The 23,457-nt window shown below is 32.5% G+C and overlaps 1 protein-coding gene across 2 annotated transcripts in view; it reads right to left on the bottom strand.

Annotated features, from left to right (window-relative positions):
• Positions 1-23,457, bottom strand: part of LOC114333559 (uncharacterized) — a 58,074-nt gene that overhangs the window by 22,725 nt on the left and 11,892 nt on the right. The window contains exon 3 of one of the 2 annotated variants that reach the window (XM_028283448.2): positions 2,805-2,948. The exons of the other annotated variant lie outside the window; for it this stretch is intronic. Coding sequence (XP_028139249.2) covers positions 2,805-2,948 — 144 coding nt within the window. The remainder of the gene's footprint in view (positions 1-2,804; positions 2,949-23,457) is intronic. 2 annotated transcript variants of the gene reach the window in all.

Below are 23,457 nucleotides of genomic sequence, written 5' to 3'. Positions count from 1 at the left end.
CTGGGACTCCTTTAAAGAAGCTCAGAGGGAATACAAGTCTCTGATTAAGAGGTCAAAGAGGAGCTCTTGGAGAGCCTACTGTGAGAGCGTGGAACACATGCCCGCTGCAGCTAGGGTTCATCATGCCCTCTCCAAATATCCAACCCAGGGGGTCGGTCAGGTCCGTATTCCTAGTGGAAGCCTATCTTCAACTGACGAGGAGGCCCTCAGGACTCACTTAGATGCTCACTTTCCGGAGGGTTTGGATGATGATACTGCCTTAGCCGCGGCTAGGCTCCGCGAATGGAGGACTTCCGGATGGCGAAGGAAGTAGTATCGTAAACGAAGGTGTGCTGGGCTGTTAGGGGTTTCGCTCCATTCAAGTCACCAGGTGACGACGGAATTATACCGGCTCTGCTTCAGCAAGGTTTGGACCTTATGGCTCCCACACTGGTCAGGATGTTTAGGACCTGTCTTGCGATAGGGTATATTTCTTTGCCCTGGAGAAGGACTAGAGTCGTATTTATTCCTAAACCGGGTAAAACTGATTTTACCCTTGCTAAATCATTCCGGCCAATCAGTCTTTCATCCTTCTTCTAAAGACTCTAGAGAGACTAGTGGATCGATTCATACGTGATGGAGCACTTAGGGGCAATCCCTTGCATACACGTCAATACGCCTACCAGACTGGGAAGTCTTGTGAGTCGGCCCTGCATCACCTTGTCTGCAGGGTGAAGCGGGTGCTAGATCGGAAGCAATACAGCTTGGGTAGCTTTATGGATATTGAGGGCGCCTTTAGCTGCGCTACTTTTGACTCCATGTGTGATGCTGCAAAAAAGCATGGGGTTGGCAGAAACTTGGTCAGGTGGATCCGGGCCCTGCTTTCTCAGAGGCAGATAGCTGCGTACCGGAACGGTTGTTGCGTCCGGGTGTCGGCATCTCGTGGTTGCTCTCAGGGAGGAGTTCTATCCCCCTGCTGTGGTGCCTGGTGGTTGACGGCCTTCTTCAGCGACTCTCCGAACAAGGTATATATGCAGAAGCCTAGGCCGTTGACGTAGTTTTCCTGAATGAGGGGCTCTTTCCGGGAACAGTGCACGAAGTCACTCAGGTGCAGGTGGCTCTCGGGCTCGTCGAAGAATGGTGTTGGGGGCAGTCACTCAGGGTTAATCCTGAGAAGACTGCTGTGGTTTCGTTTACTCGGAGAAGGGTCTACTAGAAATCTTAGCTTCCATGGCACAATATTATCGATTTTCAGGTCAGTGAAGTACCTAGGAGTGATACTGGATTCTAAACTGATATGGAAGGAACATCTGGGCTCTGGGAACATCTGGGAAGAGCTTTCGGAGCCAAATGGGGTCTGCAGCCGAAAATTCTACATTGGATATATCAATCCATGATAAAGCCTATACTGACGTATGCAGCAATCGTGTGGTGGTCCTGGGCTAGACTGTCTTCAGTTAAGGTCCAGTTGGCTCATCTACAGCGGTTGGCATGCGTTGGCATCTCAGGGGCCGTGAGGAGCACTCCCACAGCAGCTCTTGAGATTCTGCTGGATTTACCTCCTCTACATCTCATTGTAGAGCACGAAGCCATGATGGCAGCCTATCGTCTCAACTGCTCTGGATACTGGTTGGGAACGAATGGGCGGATGAGCCATTGTGACATTTGGAGACAGGCTATCGAGTGTTGTCCTGTGCTTTCTATGGTACAGGACAGCATGTCACATACACTCACTGAAGCGACGGAAAAAAAATTTGAAGCCTGCGAGATGTGGCTATACAGGCAAATGCTAAGGATATCATGGACGGACAAGATAACCAAAAAGACCGTATTATGAGGAATGGGGAAAGAAATAGAGGTGACATAACCACTAAAAAGAGAAAGTTAGAATATATCGAAAACTTAATGAGAAACGGCATTAAATACAGATTATTGAAGGTAATTCTTCAAGGCAAAGTATTCGGAAAGCGGGGTAACATAGTAGTAGGGGGTGCTAAATTTGCAGCTACTCGAACGTTATGGGGATCTATTAGGTTGTGAAGATTAGGTCCTAAAACCAAAAAAAGTTAAGCTAAGTTTTCCAATTTAGTGGGAACTTTGTATTTTTTAATTAAATTTTTTATTTCCAGCAATGGTTTTCTACGATTATAGCGCCATTTATCCATAACTCAAAAAAATGTCTCAAAATCAAAGTTACCTCCTTTTACGTAAGGAATCATAATCGGCAATTAAAAATGGGGTTCCTATTTAAGATTTTAAGCTAGTGTCGTGTTTGTTGTCATTTGCTAGATTATTCAAAAATATTGAATACGTGCATTTTTTAGTTTTTAGATCTGATGTTCATTTCGCGAAATATCGCGAGGTTCCTATTTATAATTCTTAATTTACTGCCCAACTAATTTAGATTTTTGAAAAATATTGAACACATATTTTTTAGTTTTTCGATTTGACGTTCATTTCGCGAAATATTCGCTTTTTTGTGAAATTTTGTGACTCATCCATTTCCTTACGCACTGCTCAAATCGTCAGATTTTTAAAAATACACTGTTCTGCATGTAATTAACTTATCTTAATCTGACGATTTCGAGTTTTTCTAAGGAAAATTTTTTTTTCGGATCCCCCTTAACGAACTCCCCTGTATGAAGAGCAAATATATGGTAGGCGTACATTTACACGGTACAAGGTTTCTCCCCATGTGATTTTCTGACGCGCTCGAGTAACTGCAAAAATCCCTACTTGGGCTCCCCTACTATAAAACATCTTAGTTTGTTGAGATGTAATAATAATATGTTTTAAGTATGTATATATTTAAATAAAATACCTACACTTAATTTTTTGAAAAGTAGTGGAAGGTTCAACGTAATAATATTGGCATTACGATCGTAAGTTACTGTAACATCACCATCTCTGTAAACATGTGATAAACCGTTCAGCTTTCCATGCGTTAATTCGATTGATGCAGTAAGGAACTAAAAAAATAAAACATTAGTTCAGAGAAATAAGGAAAAAAATATCCTGTTGGTGACACAACCCCCTCCAGGCCGAAACCAAATTTTTATAATAGTACGGACATCTATATTAACCCTTAACTGGTCCGGTACTGTAGCAGTAGCGTAACTGGTCCGGCGTCGTCTGCGAAACTACTCTTTTCAAGAAAGCAAAACAACACTCGAAAATAATTTTTTTATTAAGAATAAATGTTACAAACATACCTTGATATGTTTATATACAAGTGAACGTATTAGATTTGGAAATTATTTTTGTTAAGAAAAAAATATTAAAATAAAACTGAAATCCGCACAAATATTTGTGAAAAAGTACATAGTTTTGTAAAGTAAACAAAAAAAAAATATAAAAAACAACATGAAAAAAAAATGTATTGCTAGGATAGATGTTCAAACTGCACACTAAACAAAAAACTAGGTAAAATAAAAATCGATCAAAAATGTTTGTTTCCAGCATCAGTCAAACTTTACCTATTTTATATGCAATTTTTACATAGGTAGTGGTTTTATACATCCCAAACAAAGAGGCTTTTTGCAACTCAAGCACAGGTATTTTGTCATCCTGCGCTTTCTACAAGGACATAAACTTCAAATCTTGCGCTTTTTCTAAAATAAGAACATCCTCTTGCTCTTCTTGAACTCCAAGTATGAACACAAAAAAGTGACACAAACGGTCCGGCGTCGTCTGAGGAACTACTCTCAACCTAACTGTTGCGATAACTTTTTAGGAACTGAGAGAAACTAGTCTCAAATACACCCACTTGTCAAGCTCCAATAGTTTAAGGATTAGATAGAACTACTTGCCTGTGGGCGGTGCCAATTTCCAATAAAAAATAATCAAAATTATTGAATCGTCTGTCAGACGACGCCGGACCAGTTAAGGGTTAATATATGTTTCCTGCAGCAGATTTTGATGATATACAATATACATAGTTATAAACAAATGAAGATCAAAAACGGTAACTTTTCGCTTTTTTCGTCTATTACCAAAAAGTTAAGCATTTTAAACAAATTTGGGAGTAAGAAACTCATAAATCGTATAAAAAATTTCAATATGGCGTTCGCTGAATATGTCTATTCTTATTGGTCACTTAGAAAACTGCAAAATAAAGCATAAATTTTGAGTTTTGATAAATATTCATAACTTACGTAATAATTAACTTAGAACGTTCTTATTACACGGAATGCTGAGACTTCAGGTGCTTAAATCATATCCTAAATTTCAAAGCAATTGGCCAAATAGTTTAAAAGGTATTTAATTTGTTTATCCCAAATTAATCTTTTTTGCAACGCTAAAGTCAAAAAATGATGAAGTTACACTAATACTTTGGGTATTTTATGTAAGAAGAAGATTTATACTATTAAAAAAAATGAAAAAAATAATTCTTAATACTGCAAAATTATTTTGCAAAAACATGTGAATTAAAAAAAGGGGGGCTAACTTCATCCCTAATTGTCCTAGGACAATTGTTTTTCTTTCTAAATGTGTATAAAAGTTTAGTCTTTCCAAATATGAAAAAATAATGTTTCTACGGGTAACGGTTAAAAAGTTATTTTAATTGTTTATAAGTAAGCAAAAAATCGACGTGTTTTTGCAAAATAATTTTACACTGTTTAAAATTACTTTGTGTCATTTTTTTTTAATCAAGTCAATAGGATAAATGTTCTTTTTCCATAAACTCTCAGAAGTATTACTGTAACCTCATAATTTTCTGACTTATAGTGTTGCAAAAAAAAATGAATTGGGATAAACAAATTAAATAACTTTTAAACTATTTGACCAACTGCTTTGAAATTTTAAATATAATTTAAGCACCAGAAGTCTCATTCGTGTAATAAGAAGGTTCTAAGTTAATTTTTACGTTAATTTTAAGTTAATTTTTTAAGTTATGAGTATTTATAAAAACTCAAAATTTAAGATTTATTTTGCAATTTTCTAAGCAACCAATAAGGATAGACATATTCAGCGAACGCTATATTGACATTTTTAGACGATTTACGAGTTTCTTGCTCTAAAATTTGTTTAAAATGCCTAACTTTTTGGTTGTAGACGAAAAAAGCGAAAATATACCGTTTTTTGATCTTCATTTGTTTATAGCCATGTATGTCATCAAAATCGGCTGCAGAAAACATAAAGGTTATTAATATAGATGTCCATACTACTCAAAAAATTTGGTTTCGACCTGGAGGGGGATGTGTCACGGGAAAATCTTATTTCTCTGGACTACATTTAGTAGACCAGGACTAATCTGTAAAAAACGTCAATTTTTGGATGTGAGAGGTGGCATTCGAATTTTTGCAGATAAAGTTAGGTGACAACTTCAACAATAATCATTGACTTATGCTCTTTCTCAAATATGCCCGGAACATTAATACAAAATTAAAAAATTTAAAAATTTCGAAAAACATCGATTTTTTTTGGTTTCTTTGCTTATAACTTTAAAACGGTTCGTTTTGGAACAAAGTCGTAGATAAATAAAATAAAGATACTTAATTGAATTTTGTATGATATACGACTGGTCAAAAATGTCTTAAGGTATTACCTTTTCTGCAATATAGCAATAAATACAAAATAAGGGGTCAAAATACGCCTGTTGTTATTCAATGTTTCTTAACCACTTTGGTGGCACTTAGAACCTTAGTAATTCCCTTAGAAAATTCCTATAACTTACTTAAACGGTGTACCAAATTTCACTAGATTCGACCTAATAGATTTTGCATAAAAAATTTGCAATCTAAATGTTTTTAAAAAAGTTCAAATTTTTTAAAATCTTTCTGAACAAAAAGTAGACCATTTAGAAGTTGGCTAATTTTTTTACATATAAAGAGGTGCTCTACCTATCTAATACACTTTACAGAATTAAAATCAGATGATTAAGGGGCTTCAGCAATGTTTTAATACTATAAATAATTTTTTGTCTTATAAACAAATCGCTTTGTTTAATAATAAAAAAAGAATGTGTGTGTACTTTGTACGCACGTAAGAAGATATTCTTCTATTATACAGGGTGTCCCGAAAAGATTGGTCATAAATTATACCACAGATTCTGGGGTCAAAAATAGGTTGATTGAACCTCACTTACCTATATACAATAGTGCACACAAAAAAAGTTACAGCCCTTTGAAGTTACAAAATGAAAATCGATTTTTTTTCATATATCAAAAACTCTCAGAGATTTTTTATTGAAAATTGACATGTGGCATTTTTACGACAGCAATATCTTAAAAAAAAAATTAAGTAAAATTTGTGCACCCCATACAAATTTTATGGGGGTTTTGTTCCTTTAAACCTCCCCAAACTTTTGTGTACGTTCCAATTAAATTATTATTGTGGCACTATTAGTTAAACACATTATTTCTAAAACTTTTTTGCCTCTTAGTACTTTTTCGATAAGCCAGTGTTTATCGAGATATTTTGAATATTTGTCGAATCCACCACATATTTGTATATGGTTAAGTACGGTTATAGAGACCTGTTAATAATCTGAAAATCTATTTATAATTTACATTTTTATGTATATTTTGAAAAAGAAGCTACATCTCGATAAAAGATGACTTATGAACAAAAGACTAAGAGACAAAAGTTTTAAAAACACTGTGTTTAACTAATGGTACCACAATAACAGTTTAATTGGAACGTACACAAACATTAGGGGGGTTTAAAGGAACAAAACCCCCATAAAATTTTTACGTAAATATATTGAAAAAGTAGCCGCATCTCAATAAAAACTGGCTTATCGAAAAAATACTAAGAGGCAAAAAAGTTTTAAAAACGTTGTGTTTAACTAATGGTACCACAATAATGAATTAATTGGAACGTACAAAAAAGTTTGGGGGGGTTTAAGGGAACAAAATCCCCATAAATTTTTTATGGGGAGGACAAATTTCACTATAATTTTGTTTTAAGATGTTCCTGACATAAGAATTATACATGTCCATTTTCAATAAAAAATCTCTAATAGTTTTCGATATATTGAAAAAAATCGATTTTCATTTTGTAACTTCAAAGGGCTGTAACTTTTTTTGTGAGCACATTTGTACTAAAGTAAGTTAGGTTCAATCGAACTATTTTTGACCCCAGAATGTGTGGTATAATTTATGACCATTGTTTTCGGGACACCCAGGTAATTTAAACGAAGTAAATATACTTAAAAGGTTATTTGTACTTATTTTATTTAAAAATCAAACTAACTTTCTTATCTACCACTTTCAAAAAAGAAGAATATCTTCAAAAATTATATAATAATATACTTACAATCATAAAATCTATAAACAAAAATAAAAAAATAATAACTTGCTTGGGGCTTGAACCCACTTCACGTCTACCGCGCCGTACGAAAGTTGACGCCATTTCAAACTGCACCAAACTCTCGTATACGTCATGTGGGAATATACACAAACTAAACGTTTACACCATAAATTTATATGAATTTAATAAAATTATTAGTTTGATTTTTGTCGAAATAAAATACAACAAAATATAGAGTAAGAAAACGATATATGAGATGAAGATTTGTAGAAAGTTTGTACGTAATCAGATTATGTAAATTAAAGCATTGCCTACTAATAGGTAACTACATTATTTTGTTTACATTTTCCAAATAGATAGGTATTGAAACTATTAGGTATTTCCAACTGAAACATTTAGAATTACGTACCTGCGGTTTTTCAAAACTATTTAAAAAGTCACTATAATTATAAATTTGATTTTATTTCTGTCCACACATCAATAAAAACTAATATTATACAATATTTTTGTTTACCGATAACCTCCATATTGAATAATTATTGACAGATCATTTCAAAATTTCAACACCCAATCAGAGCCCGTATAACGATTAATACCATACTGTCGGTGTGCGCATGCGCGCGGATCAATCAAATTTTACCATCAATCGATTCGCCGCTAAAGAAGAATATCTTCAAAAAATTAATTTTTAGCAATGCAAATAATTAAAAGGGGTATAATTTGACTTAAACTTTCAAATGCTTTCAGCAGAATTGCTATTTTATTTTTTAATCAAAAGATATTCGCGTTCAAAAATTGCAATTTTTCGATTTTTTGAAAGTTCCACCGCGTTTATCTTGAAAACTATGCATCCTACGAAGAAACTTGTAAGAACATTTTTTGCTTAGAATTACCCAAAAAATACATAAAAATGATTTATTTTGCGAAAAATCGATGTTATGTCATTCCTCAAGTTCTTTGTCTATCAACAATCTTATCGATATCCGGATCAACTGTTACCCAAAAATTCGTGTTCTACGGGTCAAAATACATAAAAAAACTTAGGTAAGTCCATCTAAATAAAGGAGCCCGTAGCACCCCCTCCTGGCCCCAGCACTAATTTGTTTATAATCCAAAAAATTGTTTATAACTTTAAAACATTGCTGAGGCTGCTTAAATAATCCGATTTCCATTCTGTGAAGTGCATTAGATAGGTGGAGTCCTTCTTTATATGTAAAAAAATTGACAAATCTTTGTATGCTCTAGTATTTGTTGTGCAAGATTTTAAAAATTTTCAATTTTTTAAAAAAAGTTGAGATTGCTAAATTATTATGCAAAATCTAGTACGTCAATTTTAATTAAAGGCTATAGCGGGATAAGATGGTCAAAATTGCACCAGACTCGATTCAGTTTTGGGTTTCGCCATTCGAAAATATATAATTGAAAACTCACTCATCCAAATTTTCAAGTCCCTAGGTGCACCGGGGGGTCCGCTATGGAAAAAAACGTGTTTTTTTGAAAACATTTTTTTCCAGACGCTGTATTGCTGCAAAAAATCTGAAAAAATTAATGAATGCGTATCCTAACAACACAAAGCTGCCTGATTTTTGTCAGACTTTTAGCTTCAAAATTGAGCGCAGGAAAAATTTTTGAAATTTTCAAAAAAATTTTAGGTTATGTTGTAAATTTTTCGCCAACTTTAAAATATTGTTACTTTGTGTATTTTTTTCCATTCTTTCGAATGGCATAGGCATCATTATCATTTTTGACGTGGAAAATACCTAAAAATCGAAAAAACTGCTTTTTTGGCATTTTCTGAAGTTTTTGACTCATAAACTCAACAACATACAGATAAATTAATCATCATTTACATTTTTATATGTATTGTTACATTTACAATCAAAATCAGCTATTAGAACTTATTTTTTTCCTACAGCATGCTCAAAAACCCCGTTTTCGGCGTTTTTACTAAATAGCCTCAGAAATCAGTAAAAAATAATAATTCTTTTAACGTTTAAAAAATTAAAATTTTGTTGTTCTCGATAGAATGTAATACAATTATTACTTAAATAAATTATTTTTTTGTTTTGCACGATTGTTTGAATTTCATATATAATAATATCGTCCCATTAAGGGTACCCTGCCATAGGCTTATAAAATAAATCAATAAATTATTTTTTTTAACGTTATAACGTTTAAATAATAAAATTTTTGTAGTATTCGATAGAAAATGTTGCCCCTTTATAAAAATGCTTGTTGCGGTTGTGATTTTCAAAGCGCGCTAAGGTTAAAAAAGCTCGGCACTTTGGTGCCGTACGCAATGAAGCGCTTCTAGCCACGTTTTTGGAAAAAACTCAGGATAAACCAGTCCTCAAGTACCCGCCGTCGAAGCCACTAACTACTTACGTAATAAAAATATTTTTAAAATAATAAAATAAGAAAATCTACGGTTTCGTTTTGATTAAAAAAAAAAATATTAAACGTTAATGAGGAATTATTATTTAAATAAATAATTATTAAATTATTTGAATTACTTAATTGATTAAATAGTGCAGAGTGTTTAAAGGGATTAATAAATTAATTATTAAAAAGTTACTTCACAATCATGAAATTGCAAAATTCAAATTAATATACAGCATGGTGCAAAGAAAGAAATAAATTCGTTATTTCGTAAACTGACGACTTTTGGAAAAATACCGAAAGGGTCGAATGTGATACGAGTGACGTCATCCATCTGGGCGTGATGACGTAATCGATGATTTTTTTAAATGAGAATATGGGTCGTGTGGCAACTCATTTCAAAGGATGTTCAGTTGGTTCTCTATTCATTAATATAAACACTAACACAATTATTTATATAGGGTGACCAAAAAAAATTTGAATTAAATTAATTGACATAAAAAGAAGAATTTAAGTAATGTATTTACTTCAAAATATATTTTACTGCTGTTAGAAAACAGAAGAAAATGTTTGAGATATAAACATTGCTTTTCACTTAAATTCAATGTTCAAGCCAGCTCCTGTTAGCCACCTGCCTCTTGGAAGTTTGAACATTTTATTTAAGCGAAAAGCAATGTTTGTTTTTCGAATAAACATTTTTTTCCGTTTTCTGAAACTAAAATATATTTTGAATTAAATAAATTACATACATTATTTTTTTTGTAAATTAATTTATTTAAAAAAAATTAGTCACTCTGTATAAATATTAAGGGTAATGTTTCCATTGTTTTCAATCTGGTGGGATGTAGAGTAATATTTTTGATGTCATTTTATGTGCTATTAGATTAAAAACTTAGTCCTTTCTAATAATGGTAATGTTTATACTACTGAATAGAGAATTCAATATCCTTTCGAATAACCAAATTATAGTAAAGTCCCAGTGATTGGCTGTGTACCATAGTTAAAAAACTTACACAGAAATAAAAAACTTCGGTTTGTATAATGGTATAAAATTCTAAAAAGCTTTTAAAAAAGTCATCCAAATAGATTATAGAAAAACATCAGAACATTTTCTATCTAGTCAGATCATCTTCAGTGACATTCTGTTTAGTTACTGAAACTATAGCCCGCTAGTTGATATATTATTATTTAGTCTTCAAAATTACATAATTATTAATTAAAATTTCCCATATAAATAGTTAATCATAAAAATGCCAAAGGAAATAGCCGCAGAACAACATTAAAATTATACTTTTGAAATGCGGCACAATGTCGATATTAATGGATTTTACTAAAGCTCAAAAGCAGCATGGCTTCCCTGCTCGAAAAACTGAAGGGGTACTTGTCACAACGAGTTCGAGATCAAGACGGAATTCGGTCTGTGTCACTCGTCTTGACTTGTCATTCCAAAAGTATAATTTTAATAAACATTTTATTTTAACAAAATTATGTAATTTTAAAAACTATATATCAACTAGTGGGCTAGTTTCAATTACTACACAGAATGTCACTGTTTTGGCTTTTAGCAAACCAAATGGAAAAAATTTAATAATAATAACTTACCGAGATTTTCTTAGATTTTCTTCGTGTTGTTAAATGTTGAAGCACTATTTTCGGTGGCATTAAGGAAAATGAAGGATGGGATAAAAGAAGGGATCTTACCGAAAATATGTTGTCTGGTATCGTCAATTTGTCTCACGGAAAACACACACAAAATCAAATTAAAATTGTCAAAGTGTACTATACGTTCCGACCGTATGTCTGTTAACGACTGACTGACTTAACATAAAGGACAGAAGATTATGCTTACTTAGAACTGTGTTGCCAAGACGTTCCCGAATTAAAATAAATGAAATATATATTCATATTGGCGCAAACATAGCCCCCGCCCTGAAAAACCCATTTTTCAGCCAAATCTGTATGCAATTTGTGCCGAAAACACAATAAAAAAAACTAGTTCCAAATAAATACTCAAAGGACCAGGCATAAATTAATATACCAAAATTTTCAGAGTTAATTACCGTAACTCAAAAAAAATAATCGAAAAAAAATAAATAAATTCTAATGAAAAATACCTATAACTATATACAAAAGATATTAGTGTAAATTTATTGATTCGGAAGAGGGCATAACTTCAAAACTGGTCGTGTAAATGTCCCTTTCGAAGTTTTTACAGTAACATTTCTAACAACTCCGTCTTTACCCGGATGAACCTCAGTAACAATGGCCAACGGCCAACAAAGTGTAGGTACATTGTCTACCTTTAAAATAACAACCGTTCCGATTTTAACATTAGGCAAATCTATATTCCATTTTTCTCTAGTTTGTAAGGTAGTCAAATATTCCAAACGCCACCTTTTCCAGAAATCTTGCACCATTCGATCGATTAACTGGAACCTATCTAACCGGTTTATATTTAAATCTGTTAAATCGTCGGCCGGCAAACTTCCTAACGGTGTTAAATTTAAAAAATGTGATGGAGTTAATACCGATATTTGAGATGAATCAGTTGGTCGACGACAAAGAGGTCTCGAATTTAAGATTGCCTCTATTTGAATTAATAGAGTATTTAACTCTTCATATGTTAACAACTGATCCCCTATGACCTTATAGAGATGCGACTTAGCGCTCTTTACATTACTTTCCCAAAGACCCCGTGACTCGGACTTTGTGGACTTATAAATTTCCATTCCACACCGTTCAAATTTAATTCACATAACAGTGCATTTTGATATTCTTCCGAACTAGCAAACCGATTAATTTCACTTAAAACCGTTTTCGCACAAACAAAAGATGATCCCTGATCAGAATACAAAACCTTGCATGGGCCCCTTCTTGCTAAAAGTCTTTTAAATGCTTGCATAAAATGTGGTGTGCTTAAAGAACTCACCAATTCTAAATGAACCGCTTTTGTGCTTAAACAAACCGCTAATAAACAATACGATTTATGAACCGCCGCATTACGTTTTTTACCTAATGTAATATTTATTGGCCCAAAATAGTCAACCCCTACGTGTAAAAAGGGTTTAGTAGCAGTAACCCTCGATACCGGTAAATCTGCCATGAGCGGTGTCAAAATTTTCGGTTTATTTCTAAAACAACGATTGCATTTAAAAACCCGATTTCTTATAAGATTTCTTGCCCCAAGAATCCAATACCTTTGACGCAATAAAGCTTCAAGCAAATATGCCCCCGTATGCATATAAATTATATGATAAAAATCAACAATCCGTTCAACTAACGTTTTTTTTCCCGGTAAAATTAGTGGATGTTTTCCCGAAAAACTAAGGGATGAATTATTAAGTCGTCCCCCCACCATAAGTAAACCGTCTTGTAAAAATGGCCGTAATTTCTTAAGCTGTGTTTTACATTGTTTGTTTTCTTTTATCATTTTTATTTCAGTTTCAAAATGTTTTAACTGAATTAACTGAATTAAATAACATTCTGCTGTTCTTAGCGCAGTAGCCGTAATTAATTTGTGCACAGGAATTAATTTTAACAACATTAAAACCCGAACCGTAATCCGTAAAATTTTATGCCAGCTAGAATGACGTTCAACCAATTCAAGTAAGGGATGAATTTTTTCACCCTGCTTCTCCTCCTCAATAACCAAAACCTTAACCTCCGAAATATCCGATTCTAATATTGAAGAAGGCCAGTCCGATTCCCGTAATTTTATCCAACTAGGACCTTGTAACCAAAGTTCATGATTTATTAATTGTGAGGGTGTCAACCCTCTTGACAAGCAGTCCGCGGGATTATTTTTACCTTCAATATGTTGCCATGAAATATTAGGAAGGTTTTCTTTAATTTGCTGCACTCGATTAGCTACAAAAATATCTTTGGTATTTGCCGAAGTTAACCAACTCACCACCGTGGTCGAATCAGAATACGCAACTAGTTGTGAAATATGAGTAAGTTTCTATAATTTTCAAATATTAATTTTCGCAAAGATGATAACAACAAAGCCGCGCATAATTCTAGCTTCGGAATGGTCATGGTCTTTTTTAAAGGTGCACATCTCGATTTTGCAGCAACCAGTCTCACACTCACTTCACCGCTAGAATTTACAACCCTTAAATAAACTATCCCACCGTAACCGTCTTGACTTGCATCCGCAAACCCCAAAATCATAATCGGAACATCCCTCATGGCTCCTACATGTCTAGGGACCTCAAATTTTGAAAAATCTTGCCATTCATTGCATACCTTTTCCCATGATTTTTTAATCGTATCCGGGGGTGAGTCATCCCAACCCAATTTTAGTTGCCATAACTCCCTGATCATTAACTTTAAATGCAAAATAAATGGAGCAATCAGACCAATAGGATCATAACATTTTGCAGTAAGAGATAAAATCTTACGTTTTGTACAATTTTTATCGGGGGTGGTTAACCTATAGTTCAAAACATCCCTCTGCGGATCCCATTGCATCCCTAAAACTTTAGTCTCCGATTTAAATGTAACCGAATTTTGTAAACGTTTTTCCAGCGGAATTTCTGATAACAAATTGTCCAAATTAGTCGACCATTTAACTAAGTCAAAACAACCACCTTTGAAGAGATTTACCGATTGATTATATAATTCTTTAGCTTCAATTTCGTCCGGAACACTCGTTAAAAAATCATCCATATATAGCCCCGAAGAAATATATTTTTTAGCTAAAGGATAATCTTTGCCATCTTCATTTATCAATTGCTGAACCGTCCGTAGCGCTAAAAAAGGTGACGACCTTAAACCGAACACAACCACCGTAAATTCATACGTTTTTATTTCCTCGTTTGGATCAAATCTCCATAATATTCTTTGAAACCGCCAGTGATCTTGTACTAATTTTATTTGTAAAAACATCTTTTTTAAATCCGAACTCAATGCTACTGGAAAAAGCCGAAAATTTATTAATAAAGTGCATATGTCCGCCTGCAGTTTAGGCCCGCTATGCAATAAATCATTCAAGGAGACATCACTGTCTGAAGGGCAAGATGCATCCAATACGATACGTATAGGTGTACTTAAACTCTCTAATTTTATTACAGGGTGATGACTAATATAATAGGATAAGTCACAATCTTCTTTTACCAATAATTTTAAGTATCCTTGATCCAAAAAATCCTGCATAATTTTATTGTAATCCGCACGCAAGCTGTCCGATTTTGTTAACCGTTTTTCCAAGGTTTTTAACCGATTTTCCGCCGAAACCCTTGAATTTCCCAAATTTTTTGGTGAACTTTTAAAAGGTAATGCAACAGTAAACCGGCCCGATATATCCCTGGAAACCGTGGTTTTATAAATATTTTCACATTCTATAGCGTCTAAATCCGGAATTTCCCGTTTTGGAACCTGCTCTAATTCCCAAAATTTTGTCAAAATTTGTTCAATCGATGTTTCTTCCCTTAAAGTGAGCAAATTTATGGGAGTGGAATATTCCGTATCCACCTGACCCATAATAACATACCCGAACGTTGTTTCTAAAGCCGCCCCTAAACCTGAAGAACTCAAAATCCGATTACCGCCGAAAAGAATAGGAAAAAACTGCGCACCGATTATGCCATCGATTGATTTAGGTTCAAAAAACTTATCGTCCGCTAATTGTAAATTTTTAAATTCCGATAAAGTTTGCAAATTTAATTTCGTTTTTGGCAATTTATCTGTAATATGATCAATAACTAAAGCTTGAACATCGTATTTTTTAGTCTGATCAAAACGCGAAGCGATAATAATGTCCGTTACTCCCCTTACCGACTGAGAGTTTTGTCCCAAACCTTGTACCGAAGAATTAATTTTTGTATATCTAAGACCTAGTTTTTTACAACATTCCGTGGTCAAAAGATTACACTGACTACCGTTGTCCAAAATAAACCGCGCCGTTGCATTTTGTAAAGGACTATTTAACAAACATACCGTTACCGTTGCTAATAGAACCGTTTTTTCCTGATTTCTACTCAAAAAAACTAGAATTTTGAAACGCACAATTAACTGAACCCGAATTGTGGTTATTGGAACCCGTTTCTGGAATACCGACACCAGAATTTGGTTGATTAATTTGATTATTTTCTTTCGCACCCCTTATTTCCGGTTTTCCTGCGCATAAAAGAAAATGATGATTCTTGGCACACTGGGCACACGGTCTTTTTAAGCACTGTCTTACACCATGTGACTGGGAAAAACACAGAAAGCATAAATTATTATTTTTTACCAAATCGTACCTTTGTGTAGGATTCATAGCCTTAAATTTATCACACCTACCCAAAAAATGTGACGATTTTTTATATAAAACACAAAAAGGCATTCTGTTATTGTTTTTATTCTCATGCTGGCTTACAAAAAATGATTTCGAATTTTTATTTTTATGATAGCCACTGGAGCTAGCCTCTTGTGAGTCACTATTATGCAAAATTTTTGTTTGATCCTTAACAAATTTAATTAAATCCGTGTAAGTAGGAATAACCGTTCCGCGCATGTGATTTTCAAAAGATTTTACCGTTTCCCTGTCCAGTTTTGAGAGTGCATGATAAAGTAAAATAAAATCCGTTAAATCCGGGACATCCAACTTTTTTAAGGCATTAACCGAGGCGTCAAAGATTTCTAAAAAACTGTTTAGATTTTTTTCAGATTCCGATTGCAAGGATTTAAAATTAAAAATTTGTTGTAAATAAGTGTTTGCTAACAACCTTTTATTATGATATTTTTCTAAAAGTGCTTTCCATAACGTGTCATAATTATCCCCAGAAGTAGCTATTCCCGCACAAATACTAAGGGCCGATCCCTTTAAATGTGAAACCAAAAGCCGAGCCTTATCTGCATCCGTCAGCTGGAAATTATCGTGTACCAATGGTTTGTAAATCGAATAAAAAGTTTCCCATTCCTTTGGTTCTCCGTGGAAATCTGGAATAGTGATTTTTGGCAAAAGACTGTGTACATTACACTGTTGTTGTGTACTTTGCTGTAAAGTTGGATTTACAATATTGGTGCTTGGTTTTAATTTTGTATAAGCCGCCCTTGCTTCACAACACATTTCGTTAATAACAGACATCACCTGAAAATCTGGTTTATAGTTTTCATCAACGTCAAACCCGACTGCGTTGATTTCATCCAAAATTTTGAGAATTTCTGTCCTTGTCGAATCCATCGACTGATACAAGTTTGTGAATTTTTTAATGGTGTTATCCGTAGTTAAGTTTTTCGATAAGTCATATAAAATCTGAATGATTGTATAAAGCGTTTCTTTTTTAGCCGTTAATATTTTAAATTGCCTTTCGTAAGTAGTCATTGTTACTGAAATCAATCCGCAAAATCAGAAAAAAAAACCAAGTCTACTTTAAGAAAACTGTAGCATATAACAAACCAGGTCTGAGTATAAATTTTGAATAAAATTAATTAATTATAGAGATTTGTTAAAAAACAAGCCTTCCGGGCAGTTATTATGCAAACTCTTTATTTTGTTTAGAACCGTGAATCAAATTTAGTATTTGTTTACAAAATAATTTTTATTCATACATCCGAATTTTTCCGTAACCGATTGAGTCGAAAATATTCACGTTTGACAACACCGCAAATATTTAAAAACCTAACTTCTTTCACGCCCGAAGCCCAAGTTGTTCCGAGAAACAAAAACGATACAAATACAAAAATCAGCAAAAAGTTATCACAGAGTTTTTTTTTTTTTCGATACGTGCCGACATTAAATTTTACCGAACAATTTGTTTCTAAATAAGAATATTATTATTTAATAATACAAAACTAAGCAAAGCAAACTGTAAACCTACGCTGAATATCCGAGCTCGAAATTGACCAATTATGTTTTGGCTTTTAGCAAACCAAATGGAAAAAATTTAATAATAATAACTTACCGAGATTTTCTTAGATTTTCTTCGTGTTGTTAAATGTTGAAGCACTATTCTCGGTGGCATTAAGGAAAATGAAGGATGGGATAAAAGAAGGGATCTTACCGAAAATATGTTGTCTGGTATCGTCAATTTGTCTCACGGAAAACACACACAAAATCAAATTAAAATTGTCAAAGTGTACTATACGTTCCGACCGTATGTCTGTTAACGACTGACTGACTTAACATAAAGGACAGAAGATTATGCTTACTTAGAACTGTGTTGCCAAGACGTTCCCGAATTAAAATAAATGAAATATATATTCATATTGGCGCAAACAGTCACTGAAGATGATTTGACTAGATCGAAAACATTCTGGATGTTCTTGGATGACTTTTTTAGAAGTTTTTTAATAAATTTTTATACCTTATACAAACCAAAGTTCTTTACTACTATGGTTTTTCAAATAACTTTAATTCTCATTAAAAAAATTCATCGATTACGTCATCGCGCCTAGATGGATGACGTCACTACTAGTGTGATATATATGCCAAAAAATCACAATTAAAAAATCGACCTCTTTCGGGATTTTTCCTTAGAGTCGACAGTTTAATAAATAACGATTTTATTCCTTTCCTTTGCATCATACTGTATATTAATTTGAATTTGAATTTTGTAATTTCATGAGTACGTAGTAACTTTTTAGTAATTCATTTATTAATCCCTTTAAACACTGCACTCTTTAGCTTGCACTATTTAAGCAATTAAATAATTCAAATAATTTAGTAATTTATTTATATAATAATTCCTCATTAACGTTTAATAACACGATTTTTATTACGTAAGTAGTTAGTGACTTCGACGGCAGTACTTGAGGAGTGGCTTTTTTTGTATCGAACACTACAAAAATTTTATTTTTTAAACGTTAAAAAAATTAATTTATTGATGTTTTTATAAGCCTATGGCAGGATACCCTTAAGGGACGATATTATTATATATGAAATTAATTGTATTACATTCTATTGATAACAACAAATTTTTAATTTCAATAAGTTTTATTAGCTAATTTTGATGGTAAAGATAAAAATACATACAAAAAGGTGAATTATGATTAATTTAGCTGTATGTTCTTGAGGTTATGAGTCAAAAACTTCAGAAAAAAAAACAGTTTTTCCGATTTTTAGGTATTTTCCACGTCGAAAATGATAATGATCCCTATGCCATTCGAAACAATGGAAAAAATTCAAAAAATAATAATATTTTAAAGTTGGCGAAAAATTTCCAACATAAACTAAAAATTTTTTGAAAATTTCATAAAATTTTCCTCTGCTTAATTTTGAAGCTAAAAATCTGAAAAAAATCAGGGTGCTTTGTATTGTTAAGATACGCCTTCATTAATTTTTTCAGATTTTTTGAAGCAATACAGCTTCTAAAAATAATTTTTTTCAAAAAACACGTTTTTTTCCAAAGCACCTAGCTCCTGGGGATCCTGTTATTTTTTAATCAAAACGAAACCGTAGATTTTCTTATTTTATTATTTTAAAAATATTTTTATTACGTAAGTAGTTAGTGGCTTCGACGGCGGGTACTTGAGGACTGGTTTATCCTGACTGTTTTCCAAAACGTGGCTAGAAGCGCCTCCTTGCGTACGGCACCAAAGTGCCGAGCTTTTTTAGCGTTAGCGCGCTTTGAAAATCACAACCGCAACAAGCATTTTTATAAAGGGGCAACATTTTCTATCAAATACTACAAAAATTTTATTTTTTAAACGTTAAAACGTTAAAAAACTTAATTTATTGATTTTTTTTTATAAGCCTATGGCAGGGTACCCTTAATGGGACGATATTATTATATATGAAATTCAAAAAATCGTGCAAAACAAAAAAATAATTTATTTAAGTATTAATTTTATTACATTCTATCGAGAACAACAAAATTTTAATTTTTTAAACGTTAAAAGAATTATTTTTTTTACTGATTTCTGAGGCTATTTAGTAAAAATGCCGAAAAACGGGGTTTTTGAGCATGCTGTAGGCAAAAAATAAGTTCTTATTGCTGATTTTGATTGTAATTGTCACAATACATATAAAAATGTAAATGATGATTAATTTAGCTGTATGTTGTTGAGTTTATGAGTCAAAAACTTCAGAAAATGCCAAAAAAAACAGTTTTTTTCGATTTTTAGATATTTTCCACGTCGAAAATGATAATGATGCCTATGCCATTCGAAAGAATGGAAAAAAATACAGAAAATAACAATATTTTAAAGTTGGCGAAAAATTTATAACATAACCTAAAATTTTTTTGAAAATTTCAAAAATTTTTCCTGCGCTCAATTTTAAAGCTAAAAATTTGAAAAAAATCAGGCAGCTTTGTGTTATTAAGATACGCATTCATTAATTTCTTCAGATTTTTTGCAGCAACACAACGTCTGAAAAAAAAATGTTTTCAAAAAAACACATTTTTTTCCATAGCGGACCCCCCGGAGCACCTAGGGACTTGAAAATTTGGCTGAGTGAGTTTTCAATTATATATTTTCGAATGGCTAAACCCAAAATTGAATCGAGCCTGGTGAAATTTTGACCATCTTATCCCGCTATAGCCTTTGGTGGACAGTTTAGCACATTACAAAAATTTTCTAAGCGAATTAGGAAGGTTCCGAGTGTAACTTAAGTGATGGAAAAACATTGAATAAGGACCGGCTTGTTTTGGGCCCTTATTTTATACTTATTGCTATTTTGCAGCAAGGGTGATAATTGAAGACATTTTTAACCAATCGTATCTGATAGAAAATTTAATTATCTTTATTTTATTCCTGTACGACTTTGTTCCAAAATGAATCGTTTTAAAGTTATAAGCAAAGAAAGTAGAAAAAAGAAACGAAATTTTTTGAAATGTTTAAATATTTTATTTTTTTATTAATGATCTACATAAATAAAAAACTGAGTCTAAATAATATAATCACACCCGTGTTGAGCTGCCCCCCCCACTTGCAAAAATTAAAAAAGAAATAGCCCTGATTTATGAGCTATTTATGAGCTTTCATATTCCGCAAACTAAAAATTTTGAGCTCGTTCCACTGAGCAGGAATTTAATACTTTAGTGGGGGGGGGGCTGAGTCAGCCCCCCCCACTACTTAAAAATAGGAATATTGAATCGGTTTTTGTGGCAGAATTACGAGCTATTTATGAGCTCTTGAAATTATATAGTTTCGATTTTTGAGCTCATCCCGTTCACCCCCCAACCAACCCTTTAATTGAATTAACGTAAGAGAAAAATGCTGAGAAAACTTAAAATATATCGTATTGCGGATATAATTCCTATAGCTTATATACTCTAAGAAAAAACTATTAAATCACGTGCATTTCGATTATTGAGCTTCAACCCCTTCGCAAGAAAACCACCCTATCTTCCCGGCTTAAGAGAAAGTTGTACTTAAAATACATTAAATTAATTATTTGGCGACTACATATCACTTAATAATTTATAAGCTCCCAAATTACGCGCATTTAGATCAGTAAATTGCAATTTATTTTGTATAGTGCAGTCACTGAAGGTAAAAATCAACGATTACTTTCAATTTCGGTGAACCTTCATCGATTTTCACGAAAATTGGTCAGTGGTTAGAGGATACCTCAAGAAACAAAAGTGATATGTTACCACCTTGCGCCTTTACCCTGAGGGTGGATACCGCCCCTTCTCGGGACTGAAATTATTTTATAAAAAATAACTGCACAAATCAATAAAAGAACAAATTAAAAGCAAAATTTATTATATAAAGTTATTAAAATAAGTCAATACTTTTTAAATTATTAAAGATCAAAGATTTTAATTATTCGTGAAAAAAAAATGCATGTTTTGAAGCGGTTTTTCGTAAATCACTGAAAAACTGTAAGTTTTTACAAAAAAGTTTATAGTAGTTTAATTTGTATAGCTTATATTCTAAGAATAAACTCTTAAATTACGCGCCTTTCGATTATAGAGGTACAACCCCTTCGCAAGAAAACCATCCCATATTCCCGGCTTAAGAGAAAGTTGTACTTAAAATAATTTAAATTAATTATTTGGCGACTACATATCGTTTAATAATTTATGAGCTCATAAACTATACGCATCTCAGTTATTGAATTGCCATTTTCTTTCTATAGTGCAGTCACTGAAGGTAAAAATCAACTATGACCTTCGATTTCGGTAAATCTCCATTCATTTTCACGAATTGACAATAACAACTTGCGGTTTTAGCCTGGGGTATATGTCACCCCTTCTCGGGGGTGAAAATTACTTTATTAAAAATAACCCCACAAATCGAGGGAGGGGCAAATTTTAAGCAAAATTTATTATATAATGTTATTAAAATAAATAAATACTTTTTGAGTTATTAAAGATCAAATATTTTAATTTTTGTGAAAGAAAATGCATGCTTTAAAGCGATTTTTCATAAATAACTCAAAAACTGTAAGTTTTTACAAAAAAGTTTTCATCACTAAAATTGAAGCTAATAAAAAAATAATAAAAATGGCTTACTTGAAAAACCCTTTAATGTTAATTTAAAGTAAGTTATTGGTAATTAAATGTATACTTTTTTCTGCGACTGTTCAATTCTAAGGATTCAAGCTTAAATAACGGGAAAGAGATGCATTTTATGTAACACTTACTAAATACTTGTCAAAGTACTTAGAAATACCTATCAAAAATGAGCTCCAGAAAAAGTTGATAGCATCAAAATTTATACTTATAAAGTATACAGCTATAAAACTATATTACATTTAATCTTTTAAATACTTTATTTTTTTAGATCATATTTAAAATAATAACTCCAACAATACTCGATTGACGTAAAAAATGATAGATAGCGAAATTTGAGTTTTTTTATTAGCAAAGATTTTACTTGTCTTTTGATTTATGTGTGAATCAAAATAACGAAAATAGAAACGTTTAAGCCTAAATTTTACTACGAGAACAATATAACTGGAGCCCTTTAACCTATTATCCTAAAAAATAAAGTATTTGAAAGATTAAGCCGGTACTTTATGTCGCGGTTTGCAGCCGGTTAGTTAACCGGAGTTTAATCGGGACCTCTTTAGGGTATCTTGCGTTGTAATAAATGCAATTACAAGTATTATTATGATTATAAATAAGAATAATAATAATATTTATAATTGCATTTATTACAACGCAAGAGACCCTAAAGAGGTCACGATTAAACCCCGGTGAACTAACCGGCTGTTAATCGAGACATAAAGTATCGGGCCTAAATGTAATACAGTTTTATAGCCCTTGAAATTACCTTTCAAATAGTTGGATGTGCCTGATATCATAAAAATTAACAGAGTGATTAAAAAAAATTCATTTTTTTTTGTAAAAATTTTTGGAGTATAGATTTTGATGCTATCAACTTTTTCTGGAGCTCATTTGATAGGTATTTATAAGTACTTTGACAAGTATTTAGTAAATGTTATAAAATGCATCTCTTTCCCGTTATTTAAGCTTGAATCCTTAGATTTGAATAGTCGCAGAAAAAACTATACATTTAATTACCTATAACTTACTTCAAATTTACATTAAAGGGTTTCCAAGTCAGCAATTTATTATACTTTTTATTAGATTCAATTTTAGTGATGAAAACTTTTTTGTGAAAACTTACAGTTTTTAAGTTATTTATGAAAAATCGCTTTAAAGCATGCATTTTCTTTCGCAAAAATTAAAATATTTGATCTTTAATAACTCAAAAAGTATTGATTTATTTTAATAACATTATATAACAAATTTTGCTTAGAATTTGTCCCTCTGTTGATTTGTGGTATTATTTTTAATAAAGTAATTTTCACCCCCGAGAAGGGGTGACATATACCCCCGGCTAAGGTGTTATTGTTAATTTTGTTTCTTGAGGTATCCTCTATCCGCTCACCAATTTTCGTGAAAATGAATGGAGATTTACCGAAATCGAAGGTCATAGTTTATTTTTACCTTCAGTGACTGC

This window comes from Diabrotica virgifera, chromosome 2, assembly GCF_917563875.1.
Source record: "Diabrotica virgifera virgifera chromosome 2, PGI_DIABVI_V3a".
NCBI classification, from domain to species: Eukaryota; Metazoa; Arthropoda; class Insecta; order Coleoptera; family Chrysomelidae; genus Diabrotica; species Diabrotica virgifera.
The sequence above is the reverse complement of the archived record's forward strand: the minus strand, read 5'-3'. Positions and strand labels throughout refer to the sequence as shown.